At 40.4% G+C, this 13,430-nt stretch overlaps 1 protein-coding gene across 1 annotated transcript; it reads right to left on the bottom strand.

Moving 5' to 3' along the window:
- Positions 1 to 1,103: 1,103 nt before the first annotated feature.
- LOC308293873 (midkine-like) lies at positions 1,104 to 12,750 on the bottom strand. Its single transcript, XM_080736517.1, has 5 exons — positions 12,717 to 12,750; positions 4,952 to 5,037; positions 4,098 to 4,265; positions 3,200 to 3,358; positions 1,104 to 1,192 (listed from the first exon to the last, which is right to left on the bottom strand). Exons 2-5 carry the CDS (start codon positions 5,034 to 5,036, stop codon positions 1,170 to 1,172), a joined length of 435 nt encoding a protein of 144 aa, XP_080592643.1. The 5' UTR covers position 5,037; positions 12,717 to 12,750; the 3' UTR covers positions 1,104 to 1,169.
- Positions 12,751 to 13,430: the final 680 nt, after the last annotated feature.

Below are 13,430 nucleotides of genomic sequence, written 5' to 3'. Positions count from 1 at the left end.
GTATTTATTTTATACATTTATTTTACTCCATTATACAAGCCTCATTTTGCAATGACAAAATCTATAGTTCAAAAATAGATTTAATGAATGATTGATTTCACTATTACAGACCCATCTACTGATGTACTGAAGTCCCATATACTGTATGCATATTTCAAAATCTGGTTGTAAAAAAAGAGTAGGACAGAGCAGACATGCTGGGGCCAGTTGCATAACAAAGAAAAAGTCAAATTTATAAAGCCTAATATACTATATAGTACGACAGTGTTGCAAGCAACAAGCTCACGCGATGAAGTAAATTAAGCTTACTTACACAACAATGTCGCTCACCTAAAAAAACAAAACAAGACCCTATGCATTGCATTAATTTGACAATCAGTTGCTTTCGGCGAGCAACACCATCATATTCAAGTTCATGTTTTGGTCACTTTAATCAGACATAGATTGAAATGTGAAAGAAAGCATGACCAAATAAAGCAGGCAGCTAGCATATAAATTGCCTGGTAGCTGTCATTTCTTTCAATTGTGCCACAATTTAGATTTAAAGATGAAAAATAGGTCCTGAAATGTAGCTACTGTATGTAAAAAGAAAGAAATGTACAGTATTTAAAAGCTAGAAGCATTACTTGTATGATCTTTTAGCTATTGTACAATAATACAAGGCTCATAATATATATTATAATACAGAAGCATTACTTGTACGATCCTTTAGCTGTTGTACAATAATATACAGTAGGCTCATATTACGTAATAGTCTGTTCAAATTGGTTCATTTAAGATAATCTAATGTTTTAAACTGTCTTAAACAAAGTTTATGCAACTGGACCCTGGTGCACATGCATAGGCTCTACAGACAAGAGCAGCTACAATAAACCACTAGCTAAGGATGAACTCCTGGACTTTCCATTAAAAATGAAAAACTATTGACATGTAGCACAGAGTTAACCATCATTATCTAGTTGGACAAAATACCTGGAAAACAACTTTACAGACTTACAGAAACTCAAAAAAGAAAAGGAAAAGTCTGAACCGAAAAGATGAGAAGTACGTAAGGGCAAAAAAAGCCATGAACAAAAAATGATATTTTGTCGTTTCTGGGGGAAGGCAATTGTTGTGCTGCAGGGGAGAGGGGAGAACCTGTCCTCTTCTGTCATCTCCTGCCTCCTCCTTTACTGTGTCTTCTCTTGTGGAACTGGACAAAAACAAGGGATATGGTTAGAAAGCAGGCATAAACACTTACACTATGCCCTATTCAAAATACTATTCATTCAACATGTGCAAAACACATTGCATCACATCAGGTTGTGAGCTTGTAGATCTGTTTCTTTTTTTTTTCTTTTTTTTATAATGTTGAACATGTCTTAATATATGTTGTACGTTTTGAGTTACATGCCCATTCCCATCATTAGACCTAGTCCTAACATGGAACCAGCTGGGCAAGCGGAAAAGGCTCTCCCAAGAAACACCTGGCACCGAGACCTGGAGGCAGACACCAAGACCATGAAGATGACCTGGAACCAACTGGAGAGAACAGCTCAAGACAGAGATGCCTGGAGATCGCTTGCTGTCAGCCTATGTCCCAGAAGGGGTAGTAGTAGGCGTGAATAAGTCATTTTAGGCACCAAGTTGAAAGTGGTTAATGCGTCATGTTTTTTGGTCAAATCAATTCTCAACTTGAGAAATCAGAAATCAGAAAAGTGTTCTTGGCGCGTTATTACTTGTGCCAGGCTGCCAGCAGAGCGTGCAAGTACTGCGTTCGGCTGCGTATGTATGTCAGTGTCCTTCTTTGTTAAAGCCTGCAGCCCAATCAGCTAATGAGGATCAGCATTCCTGGTGATGCCAGTGGTGAGCGCACCTCATGGCGCGCTCTGCTGGCGCACAAGGAGGCCATACATGGCCTACTTGTGCACAAAGCGCAAGTTGGCACCTCGACAGAGTGCAGTTCTAGTTCCTCCTATATTCACAGCCAGGACTTTATAGAGATGCTGATGTGTTCACTGTCCTTACATTATATTATATGCCACATTGTTGTTTACTGATCAGAACAAGGCTTCAGTGTGTTCCTAGCTCAAAGTTAAAGTAAGCACCTCTGGAAGTTATACAGCTCATCTGGGATTCATGTGCTTAAAGTTGTCCATACTATTAGCTATATCAATGATATAACTATCAGAATGTAGAGCAATCACGGTTCAATGATCTACTCCACTGAAACTGCAGGCTTTGAAAAATAAAATACACATAACCCTTTTTGTTTCTCAATGTCCATGGACACATGTTCATAAATAATGAAATAAGTGTTTCTGTGATGTTCTCTTACTTTGTCCAGCCTTCTAACTCATGTTAACTGATATACTGATTTGTAACTTATGTACTGTATGTGTGAGCAGACTAATACATTTCCTACTAATGATGACTATGGCAATCCGGTACACTTCTCCTTCTTGAGATTCAAACGTCCTTTTCTGTGGATGTTATTGACCTCCTATTTCCCAGTAACTGCTCTACTTCTCTACCAGTGGTCCATGGACCACTAGCAGTCCATGATACGATTACAGTCCATGTCCATGTCTGTCTCTTCTTGGCTATGTAGTGGAGTCTCATGTCTCATGTCATTTTCTGGCTCGAACCTTGCCCTGTACATATTCCTCAGGTACCCTATGCCAGCATGAAAATACTACTGTCACAGAGATACGTAGTTACAAAAGGTCAAATACATTTTGCTTTTACTGTTAGCTCTGGGAATTCTGCCTGGTGGCTACGCATCCACAACTTCACAAGCGACTGTGTTCATGTGCCTCTTGACAGTCTGTGGACATGGCAATGAGCTGATTCTCTTTTGTAGTTGTTAAGAATTGTACTTTAGGAATTGAAGAATATGGCCTCTTTAAAGAACCACTGATAATACTAATGATGCCTTTAATTTCCCTGACCTCAAATACCAAGTTACTAAGTAAGTTTGTCCAAAATTAAAAGATAATGAAAAAAGAAAAATTAAACGTAAATAACAAAACTTTCCTACAATACTGAATGCACCTCCACAGACCATCAGTGGTCCACAGACCACCAGTTGAAAACCCCTGGCAAGACAACCCAAGGACAAATTGGGGTTTCCCTTAACCAGTTAGACCACATCGTTTTGGTTGGTAAATTATCCTGTGTATTTGCAGATGTGTCAGTCTGCCATGTTCGATTAGCCTACCTCTTGTCTTCTTGGGTTTCGTAGCACAGGGTTTGGAGACCTTGATTGTGTTCTGACACTTAGCGTTGAAGAAGGCCTTCTTGAAAGTCCCAGATCGACTCTTAGTGAGGGTTTCTGGGTCACACGGTCCCCATTCACCAAACTTATACTTGCAGTCAGCTGATGGAAAAACAACATGTGCAATTGTTTAGTGGGGGACTGTCTATACATCATGTTTGGTGTTGTTGGTTGGTTGTTGGTTTTTACGTCTTGTCTATGCTTTAATCAGTAAAGCGTACACAATACATGATGATGCACAATACATGACACAGACAAGTGGTGATATGTCTCTTTGCAGTGTCTTCACATCATTCCTCTCTGTGCTATTAGAACAAAATATGCATTTCACTGCATTTTATCATCTTAAGAATATTGCTCAAATAAGGCTGTTTCTTTCTAAAGCCAACACTAAAGAGACTAATGCATGCTTTTATGACATGCAGGGTGGATTACTGTAATGCTCTTATGTCTGGTCTAGCAAAACACAAACTATAGGTCAGTTACAGTTAAAATTCAGCTGCTCAGCTGGTACTGACCACTGACCAGTACCAACACACCTCACATTACACCAATTTTAAGGATATATTTTAATGGTTTATACATCTCTTAACAGCCATACTTTATGATGAACCAGTTTAGATAAGGTGAGATAAGTTAGGGCCCTTTTAATTATTTTAAAAACTAGAACTAAAACACAATGTAAGATGAGACGGTATTTCAAGGCTATGGTTCAAGCCGCTGCAATTGCCTCCAAGAGGACGTAGTACGTGACAAATCATACATTACAAATGTTTTATAATGGATTATAAATGATGGTGAGATAATCTTGGATTAAGAGAGCTATAAATCTGTATCTTACAGATGTCTTTCTTCCAGTTGCAGGGGATGGAACAGTGGATCTTCTCGGTGCGGTCCTTGCAGGTGGCTTCCCTCAGGCCCGGCCCACAGTCCCCGGACTCAGGAACACATTTCCCGTACTCGGTGTCAGTGGAGCACTCCAGGCCTGCCTTGTCATGTTTGTTATGACCTGCACAGACAGACACACGGCACACAAAGCTCGTTCAATGTACAGGTCAGACATGTAACCACATTAAACCTAACATCCCTATGTTGGGCATGTTAGGCAAACAAATGAAAAAATCTTCAAAATATGACAAATAGTAGGCTATCTTTGATTTTAATAAATGTAAGAGTTTTCAAAATCTGCAAAAATAGAATCTACAAACTCTCAACACGTTAAATGCTAAGTCATCTTGCCAAGCCTGTGAGATAGTTCTAGTCAAAATGTACCTCTTGTGTCTAGGAAAGGATAACTGCTTTATTTCACACTTATAGAGTTATATTCACACCTGCATTCTGCCCAATACAACCACACTCTTCTGTTGACCACTTGGCCACTGGGATCGAGCTGTCCAGCACAACAAAACTCTTCTGTTGACTACTGGGAGCTTCCCAGTACAACCACAGACAGTCTTCTACTATTGGCCTCTGCATGGGCTGCTCCAGTGGAGCAATCAGGTGACCTCCTGGATCTTACGTGTTTGCGTCAGTTATACCTGATTTACTGGTATACTGGGTTGTGCATCGTGCAAAATAAATCTCATCTCCAAGCTCATAACGTGCTGTAAGCTTGTAGATGTGCACTTTTTGCCGTGCAACTACTGTAACTAGACCAGTCTTTACCCTTCTCCGTTCCATTCTCAGACTTCTCACCTTTGCGATGGTGTCTGTGTTTCCCAGCAGCGGTCGCTAGTAGCAGAGCCAGCAGCAGCAGACTGACTGACAACAGGCCTCTCATCCTGGACACATTACAAAGTACAGTAAGAACAAGTGAATACAACCACACACCACCAACACATATCACAACATTCCCACAGCGCAATGATTATTGTCTTTATTTATAGTGCAAACATACCTTGCTGTAAAACATATTTATTTGGTATATGAATGGTGATTAATTGAATCATTGGCGCAATTTAACCCGCAGCATTTTGCACCACAACCACCGTTTTAGACAGGACTGTCTAAGTCAATGGTTCCCAAACCTTTTAGCTCGAGACCCAAAATTGAAAATAGATGTTTACCCGGGACTCAAATCTGTGAAAATAGCAGATCTACAAGCTCACAACACGTCACTTCGTGCTGCGTTGTGAGCTTGTAGATCGTCTGTTTTCGCTACTTCTTAATTATTATTTCCTTCCTGAAATATATAAACATATGAAAATAAAATTAGATTTTTACTCTGGTCGTGACCCATAAAAATGATTTGTGAAACAGTGGTCTAAGTTACTAGTATAATACCTCAGCCAAATCTTTAGCTAATAATGATTCACATGGCAAATCACCAACATGCATGATATATAAGGCCTGGCTAAATCTTCTTGTACTTGTACTAAAACAGTGTGTATAATAATGGTTTCCACTTTCTCCATGTGCTTCCCAACTTCACAGACAAATAGAAATGTTGGCTGCTTACTAAATGTATGCTCACATGACAACACAATGTGTAGAGCTTTCTAGATACAGGGGTGGGCCAGCTTTAGCCTGGCAAGCCAGCCTGGTAATGTGCATTCACTCAGTCGTTCCTTCCCTGGGAGGAATGAGTGATGCACATTATCAGGTTAGCTTGCTCAGTCTTCCCCTACATACATTCAAAAACTATTGGTTCCTGTAAGAAATTGTGGTAACAGAAAAGAGTAACAATAAGAGCTAAGCTCAAATACAAAGTGACCCTAACCCTAACCCTAAGTAAAATAAACCAGTAAAGCCCGTATCAGAGTCGGTCGTGCCGTGTAGTCTTTTTGAGCGTTAACGTTGTAGTTTTATGACTCAAAAAGACTACACGGCACTACACCCGACTCTGATACAGGCTTAAGACTCCCTAATCGGGAGATGACCGTCCGTCACGTCGCATACACAAACTTTAGAAGGCAATCTTAGCCAATCAGGAGGGTATATGGGAAATGGGACAGATCCATGTTGATGACATGACTTTAGAGATACTGTGTACCGCTTTGTGGGATTTTAGGCCAAAATCTACTAGAACTGCACTCTGTCGAGGTGCCAACTTGCTACACTGCATGGCCTACTTATGCGCCAGCATAAGTAGGCCTCACCAGGCATCACCAGGAATGCTGGTCCCTCATTGGCTGTTAATGATGATGTTACCAGAAATTCTGGTCCCTGATTGGGCTACAGGCTTAAAGGGATATTACACTTTCAAAGTCATTTTATCGTCTAATCAGGCTTTTATGAACACCCTGAACAGTTTTTAATTTGCTTGATTCAATATTTAGATATTTGATGTAAATGTTACCAGGCCCGACACGCCCAGGCCCTCTCCACATACACACCCATTGTAACTGACTCAAACTACCCTCCTAATACGTGAGCAGGCCGTGTTTTTTCGATAACTTTTTTCATTTATTTTTAATAATCCATTTTTGTATTAAATATTTTTCATTTTCCCAAATAATTATTAAAAATTAATGAAAAAAGTTATCGAAAAAACACGGCCTGCTCACGTATTAGGAGGGTAGTATGAGTCAACAGAAAAAACAACAGGTGTTTTTAATGAATCTATCATGGTTAAAATGGAGTTTGAAGTTACAATGGGTGTGTATGTGGAGAGGGCCTGGGCGTGTCGGGCCTGGTAACATTTACATCAAATATCTAAATATTGAATCAAGCAAATTAAAAACTGTTCAGGGTGTTCATAAAAGCCTGATTAGACGATAAAATGACTTTGAAAGTGTAATATCCCTTTAAACACACACGGCTACCTAATACACAACTGACACAGGGATGATCAGCACGTTGGCTGTTTAAACCCAATACTTAAAGTATTTGACTGGAGTTCCCATGCATGTATTTCCCTCAACAAAGAATCTCTTCACCGGAAATAGCCGATCTACAAACTCATCTATCTATCTACAAGCTAAATAGCCAATCTCCAAGCTCACAGCGTGTTGCAAAGCATCGCTTTAGAAGCTTGTAGCTATTTTGGGGCGAATCTTCCTCCCAGTATAGGGATGAGAGGATTCAAGTGGCTAAAGTCTCCTGTTCTGCGGTTTTCCTTGGTTCTGTTCAACTGGAACAGCACCAGTATCAGGCCTGCGTGGATCTGCCTGACCCCAATGGTTCCAATCAGGTCCAAAATCAAAGCCCAAAGCCCCAAATCTCAGCATGCTTAATCCATCTAATCTGTCCATTGTATCCATGTGGGCTCCGAGTCCTCTGTAGGATTAGGAAACTAGGCTAATGTATTCACATATGGCTACTGTTCATGGCACACATGTTGTTGTACTGTCTGGAGCCTTCGTTCATCATTAAAGTGTGTTCATAAACCATATTCCATTATGGTTCTCACTGCTGGACATCCATAAATAAATGTAATGTTTCCGGATCATTATGTTTTACAAATACGTGTACACATTACACATGACATGTAAATACATACAGACATATAATGTGCTCTGTGCGTATGTGTGTGTGTGTGTGTGTGTCTCACACACAGACACACACAAATGCACACACACACTTTCTCTTTCCAGCTTTTGTACTCTCCATTAAAGTGATGCTCTTCTTTCACATGTCACACACGTACGCACTCGCTAAAATGCGCGTGCATGTGTGTGTGTGTGTGCACACGCACGCACACACACACACACACACACACACACACACACACACACACACACACACACACACACACACACACACACACACACACACACACACATCTTCTCTTTCAGAGCTCTATTAAAGCGATGCTGTGAGTGAATGTGTGTTCCTCTATGGAAGCCCTTCCCGCTGAGGGCCTTCAGGCCCCTTTTGTGTTCAACAGAACAGCGTCTCAGCAGGGGGCCCCAGTCTGCCCTGCTTCAATGACAGTGTGTGTGTGTGTGTGTGTGTGTGTGTGTGTGTGTGTGTGTGTGTGTGTGTGTGTGTGTGTGTGTGTGTGTGTGTGTGTGTGTGTGTGTGTGTGTGTGCGCGCGCGAGCGCGAAAGCGAATGCATCCATCCAGCCATCCATCTTTCTTCAAACGCTTATCCGGAATCGGGTCCAGAGGGTAACAGAACAGAAGTAAAAGTATCAATACTGCAATATAGAAATACTCTACAAGTAAAAGTCCGGAATTCAAAATGCACTCGAGTAAAAATATGAAAGTCTTGGCATAAAGAATTACTTAAAGTAGGCCTACCAAAAGTAAAAGTACAAAATGTTTGAAAATAGCAGCTCTACAAGTTTTATAATATGTTTTATAATAGTATAATTTATATCTGCAAAGTAACTAAAGTTTTCAAATAAATGTAGTGGAGTAAAAGTACAATATTTGGATCCGAGATGTAGTGGAGTAGAAGTAAAAGTATTGGAAATTGGGAATATTCAAGTAAAGAACAAATACCTCAAAATTGTACTTAAGTACAGTACTTAAGTAAATGTACTTAGTTACTTTACACCACTATGTGTGTGTGTGTGTGTGTGTGTGTGTGTGTGTGTGTGTGTGTGTGTGTGTGTGCGTGTGTGTGTGTGTGTGTGTGTGTGTGTGTGTGTGTGTGTGTGTGTGTGTGTGCGTGCGTGTCCGTATGTGAATGCAAATGTGTGAATGCACATAATATACCATATGTCTTTATGTTTATGAATTTTAGTGTATATGTGTCTATATGTATCTATGTGCATTCGTGTATCTGTGTATCTGTGCTTGCTTGCGTGCGTGCGTGCATGTGTGTGTGGAGGGGTGGGGGAAGGAGGTCTGTAGTGAGCATCTCAAAAAGCCTCTTTAAAACTTCTCCTCTTCAATGGAACTCTGATTCAATGGCCCCCGAACAACAGCCAGCCTCCAACAACCTGCTTTCAACCCCCTCCCAGCCCAATGACCCCCACATATCGTTGCAGTCGGGGCAGAAAACCTTGTATCTCCATATTTTAACTTTTTCTCGTAAATTAACGCCCTACCTTGTCACGCTGTACAGGGTCACACGAAAGTAGCAAAAATAGCAGATCTAAACGCTTAAAATGTGACGTGTTTTGAGCTCGTAGATCTGCTATCTTTGCTATTTTTTTATTTTTTAATCCTGAACAGAAACAGTTTTGGACATGTGAGGTTTCCAAATGACAGCAACGATATCCAGCATCCCCCCCCCCCCTCCCCGCCTGGCTTCAGCCCCAGTTGTGAATACAAAGTGATTTGCATGAGGAGACAATAGAGAGTGGAGCTGAAGAAAGGCAGTGAGCTGCTCTCTTTAGGAAAAACCCACAGGAACATTCTGAGAACTTCCTCATGGAGCCCCGAGTTCACTCTGCTAGCTTCAGCTAAGGTCACTGCAGCAACACAACCCACACACAGCCACACAACCAATACGACACAACTACCCAGTCAGGTGGAAGTTGTGGGTGGGAAAGCGGCATGGTGGAGGTTAAGAGGTGTGGGCATGGACAAGTGTGGGGGGATGGAGATGTGGGGGTGTTCAGAGGTGGCAGTGTTGGGGACAGGCTCTGGAGGAACTTTAAAACAGGGGTCTTCAACAGGGGGTCCATGGAGATACTGCATGATACTTTTTATATATATTTTTTAATTAAAAAAATGTCGGTCTCTTTTGAATAGCTTGTATACATGATTATTGTGCAATTGACAGATTGTTAGTGATAGATTGATAGTATTGACATTGGTTCTCAGTAAATAAGTTATGTTTATAAAGGGGGGGCGCTCTCCATTCCGACATGTCGCCACTCCGACAGTGACTTCTTATTGTCGGAGTGGCAACACTTCCATAGAGGTTAAGGTTAGGGGTTAGTGTCGGATTGGAGACATGTCGGAACGGAGAGATGCACTCGTTTATAAATGACAGTGGTACGGCCACTTGTACATGCTTAAAATAAAAGCATGAATATATTAGTCTATAATTTTAATGGCATAGTATTGAATGGACAATAACATGGTATGTTTATACACACACAACACAATGTTATACATAAATATACTATATATGTTGTAGCCCCACCCCCACCCTACGAGGCAGGGGGTCCCTGCTACATCTCCCCATCAGTTTGGGGGTCCCTGGCCTGAAAACGTTGAAGACGCCTGCTTTAAAACATGAGTGTGAAGATGCAGAGAAGAGAATGAGTCGGTTTGAGACGAGTTGAGAAACCTCTTGTGAATAGAATTTGACTCTTGCATAGAACATGTAATGTATCCTGTGGAAACGTCCAGAATATTTTAAAATGTTGGTATATCAAACGTTTATAGGCCACTATATGTTGTGTTGTCGCATATTGTCTAATGTACACTGCATACTGCATTTTCAGAAACCTTCAAGGCTAATGGAGATTCAGGTTTATTGTCCAAAATGTATGGACAAATAAGGGCAACATAACAGACTGTTTAAGTTCATTTGGACTGAGGGATCTGATTTATTCAGATTAACTGACTACTTTAACTACTTTAACTTGAGTGAAATGAACAGCCAGTGAACCGCCAGACAAAGAGCTAGTCACGACCACTTCCTGCTTTGACATGTGACAGCTGACAAGCAGCGGGATCCCAAACAAATGTAACATCAATGGTAGACAATAAAAGCAGTATATAGTATGAATGAATTCTATGAATGAATGAATACATGAATGAATGAATGAATGAATGAATGAATGAATGAATGAATGAATGAATACACAAATGAATATTATGACTTGAAAAATATGAATGTCATAATAGTGTCAATGAATGAATATAAGGACTGGATAAATGTACGGATAAATTAATTAATAGTATGACTGAAATATTGTAAACTTTCCTCAGCAATGTAGATTAAAAAATAAATCTAATATAAAATAAGACAGCCATGAAGACAGAACAATATACATGTCAACCGGCCATTGAAGTTGCTTGCACGTCTGTCTGTCTGTCTGTCTGTGGCGGTTATGCAGATATGCCCATATATGGACTGGACATTCGAGACACATTTTTATCGCAATAATCCTGGCAACGATGGGCAGGCTGATAATGTGTACGCATGTGGATGGACATGCCCAATGTCAGTGCAAATCAGCACGCCACACATGCACCCATGAAGGCACCTGTGGGTGTGTGTACCCAGATTATGCCCATACATGGCAACAGTTAAATCAATGTGTACAGTACAGCAAGTCACAGTACTAAGTTCCTGGATTATGCCCAAAATCCCAAATATGGACATACTGTATTATCTAATGTCACAATACTGACATCATAGTTGACTGACATCATCTTATGCTGGATAACAAAACACCTCGCAAAGTGACACATTGTCAGCACAATATCACAATATATGTCACCCTATCCTCCTCCTTCACCACATCTGTGTACAGTGTGTGTGTGTGTGTGTGTGTGGGTGTGTGTCTCGATGGTCTGCAATAATTATTTAGCTGGAAAAGATTACCAGTTTGTTTCTGTTTTTGCACAACCTTTTCGACAAAGGTCAAGATTCAATGTATCCCTTGAGCAAGCAGGCAGGCTTGATTATCTCAATGGTAAATATTTCAGCACTTTAGCAGGAGATCCGGGTCCAAAGCCGGGGTAGGAAAGTTACAAATACATTAGTTAAACTAATGACGCGCCACACAAATATGAATGTATTGATGTCAAAACGGCAAACCTTGTCTCAGAAGGTAGAGTATTTGCCGTAAGGGCTGCACATTTGTGGAACAATCTTCCTCTGGAAGTTAGACAGGCTACTTCACTGCCTAATTTTAAAACTCTTCTTAAAACTTTAAAACAGGGGTTTTATTTTTCTTCTCCCACACTGTTGTTGGGGCTTTGTGATGTGAAGCGCTTTGTAAACTTGCTTTTGAAAAGTGCTATACAAATCAAGTTAATAATTATTATTATTTTAACTACCAGCAAGCTACAGCAAAATTTAATTCAACTACGTATAGTTCACTATGTAGTTTAATGCTCTCCAACACTGTATGTACTGCATAGTGTATATAAATGCGCTTTTAAACAGTATAAAGTGCAGTTGCGGTAAGCATATATATTCATTCACAGACTATATATGCCAGTATCTGTAAAAAGATTTCTGTAAATAGAAATACGCATATATTCTTATAGATTTCTTGTCTTTTGACAAATTCCTTTTTATTCTATCTTCAAATGTCTATTTTGAATACTTATCACTTTGTGCAAGTACTATAACTTGTACATTTGTTTATGCCTAATATGTATGTAAGCAGCTAACAAATCAAATGATATCAAGGCCAACAAAACGACATTCAGAGTCTGAAAGTTTCAGCTCAACATTGTGTGTAATATTGATGTGATGCTGCGTATTAAGACAACTCATAATAATGGAACATGGAAACATATTCTGAAAGCAACACACCTACTGTACTGTATATCCATTATTAATAACACTATTTATTACTAATAATAATAATGATGCAAAATAAAATAAAACCAAATAAACTAAAGAAAAAAGAAGAATAAATAAGACAAACTCACTTGTTCTTCTCAGGGAGCAGTTGATCACACAGAGGAACTGATGGCTTCTGTGGCTGCCTGAATACATCTGCTTGTACACACACACACACACACACACACACACACTCATGCACGCCCCGCTTGCCCGCCCGCCTGCACACAAGCACGCACCCCACCCATCTCTCTAGCTCTCTCTCTCCCCCTCTCTCTCTCTCTCTCTCTCACACACACACACACACACACACACACACACACACACACACACAGACACACACACACACACACACACACACACACACACACACAAACCACTCTTTAATCCACAGGATCAGGAACAAAACAAGACCAGCTCATTTCAACAACAACAAAACAAGACAATGACAATAACACAAATACGTGTGGTACATCCCGAATAGCAGGAATATTATGAGCCTTCTACTGGTGTTGGTTGTTTGTACTGCTGCTGATAGGAACAGAACTGTTCTACTGGGAGGTGCTGGAGGAAGTCTTCTATGGATTGGAGACACACGCACGCACACAAAGACATTATTAGAATGTAAACTGGGCAGAACTGTACAGATAGTGATTTACTATGAGATAAAAACGCAGTGACTCAGTGACTCCAACAAGAGAACAATAACGCTGCTGGCAAATGATTCAACCGGTTGGAATGAGGTTGGTACAGTATATGCAGGCCAGAGGTTGGTAAAGAACCTACATCATGTACAGTACAGC

The sequence above is a fragment of the Nannobrachium achirus genome (genome assembly GCF_963921795.1).
Source record: "Nannobrachium achirus genome assembly, chromosome: 11".
NCBI classification, from domain to species: domain Eukaryota; kingdom Metazoa; phylum Chordata; class Actinopteri; order Myctophiformes; family Myctophidae; genus Nannobrachium; species Nannobrachium achirus.
The sequence above is the reverse complement of the archived record's forward strand: the minus strand, read 5'-3'. Positions and strand labels throughout refer to the sequence as shown.

Coding starts and splice junctions, on each gene's coding strand:
- LOC308293873 (XM_080736517.1), bottom strand. CDS start 5,036: ATGAGAGGCCTGTTGTCAGTCAGTCTGCTGCTGCTGGCTCTGCTACTA. Junction 4,266..4,951: donor ACACAGACACCATCGCAAAG/GTGAGAAGTCTG, acceptor CTGTCTGTGCAG/GTCATAACAAACATGACAAG. Junction 1,193..3,199: donor GAAACCCAAGAAGACAAGAG/GTAGGCTAATCG, acceptor GTTTTTGTCCAG/TTCCACAAGAGAAGACACAG.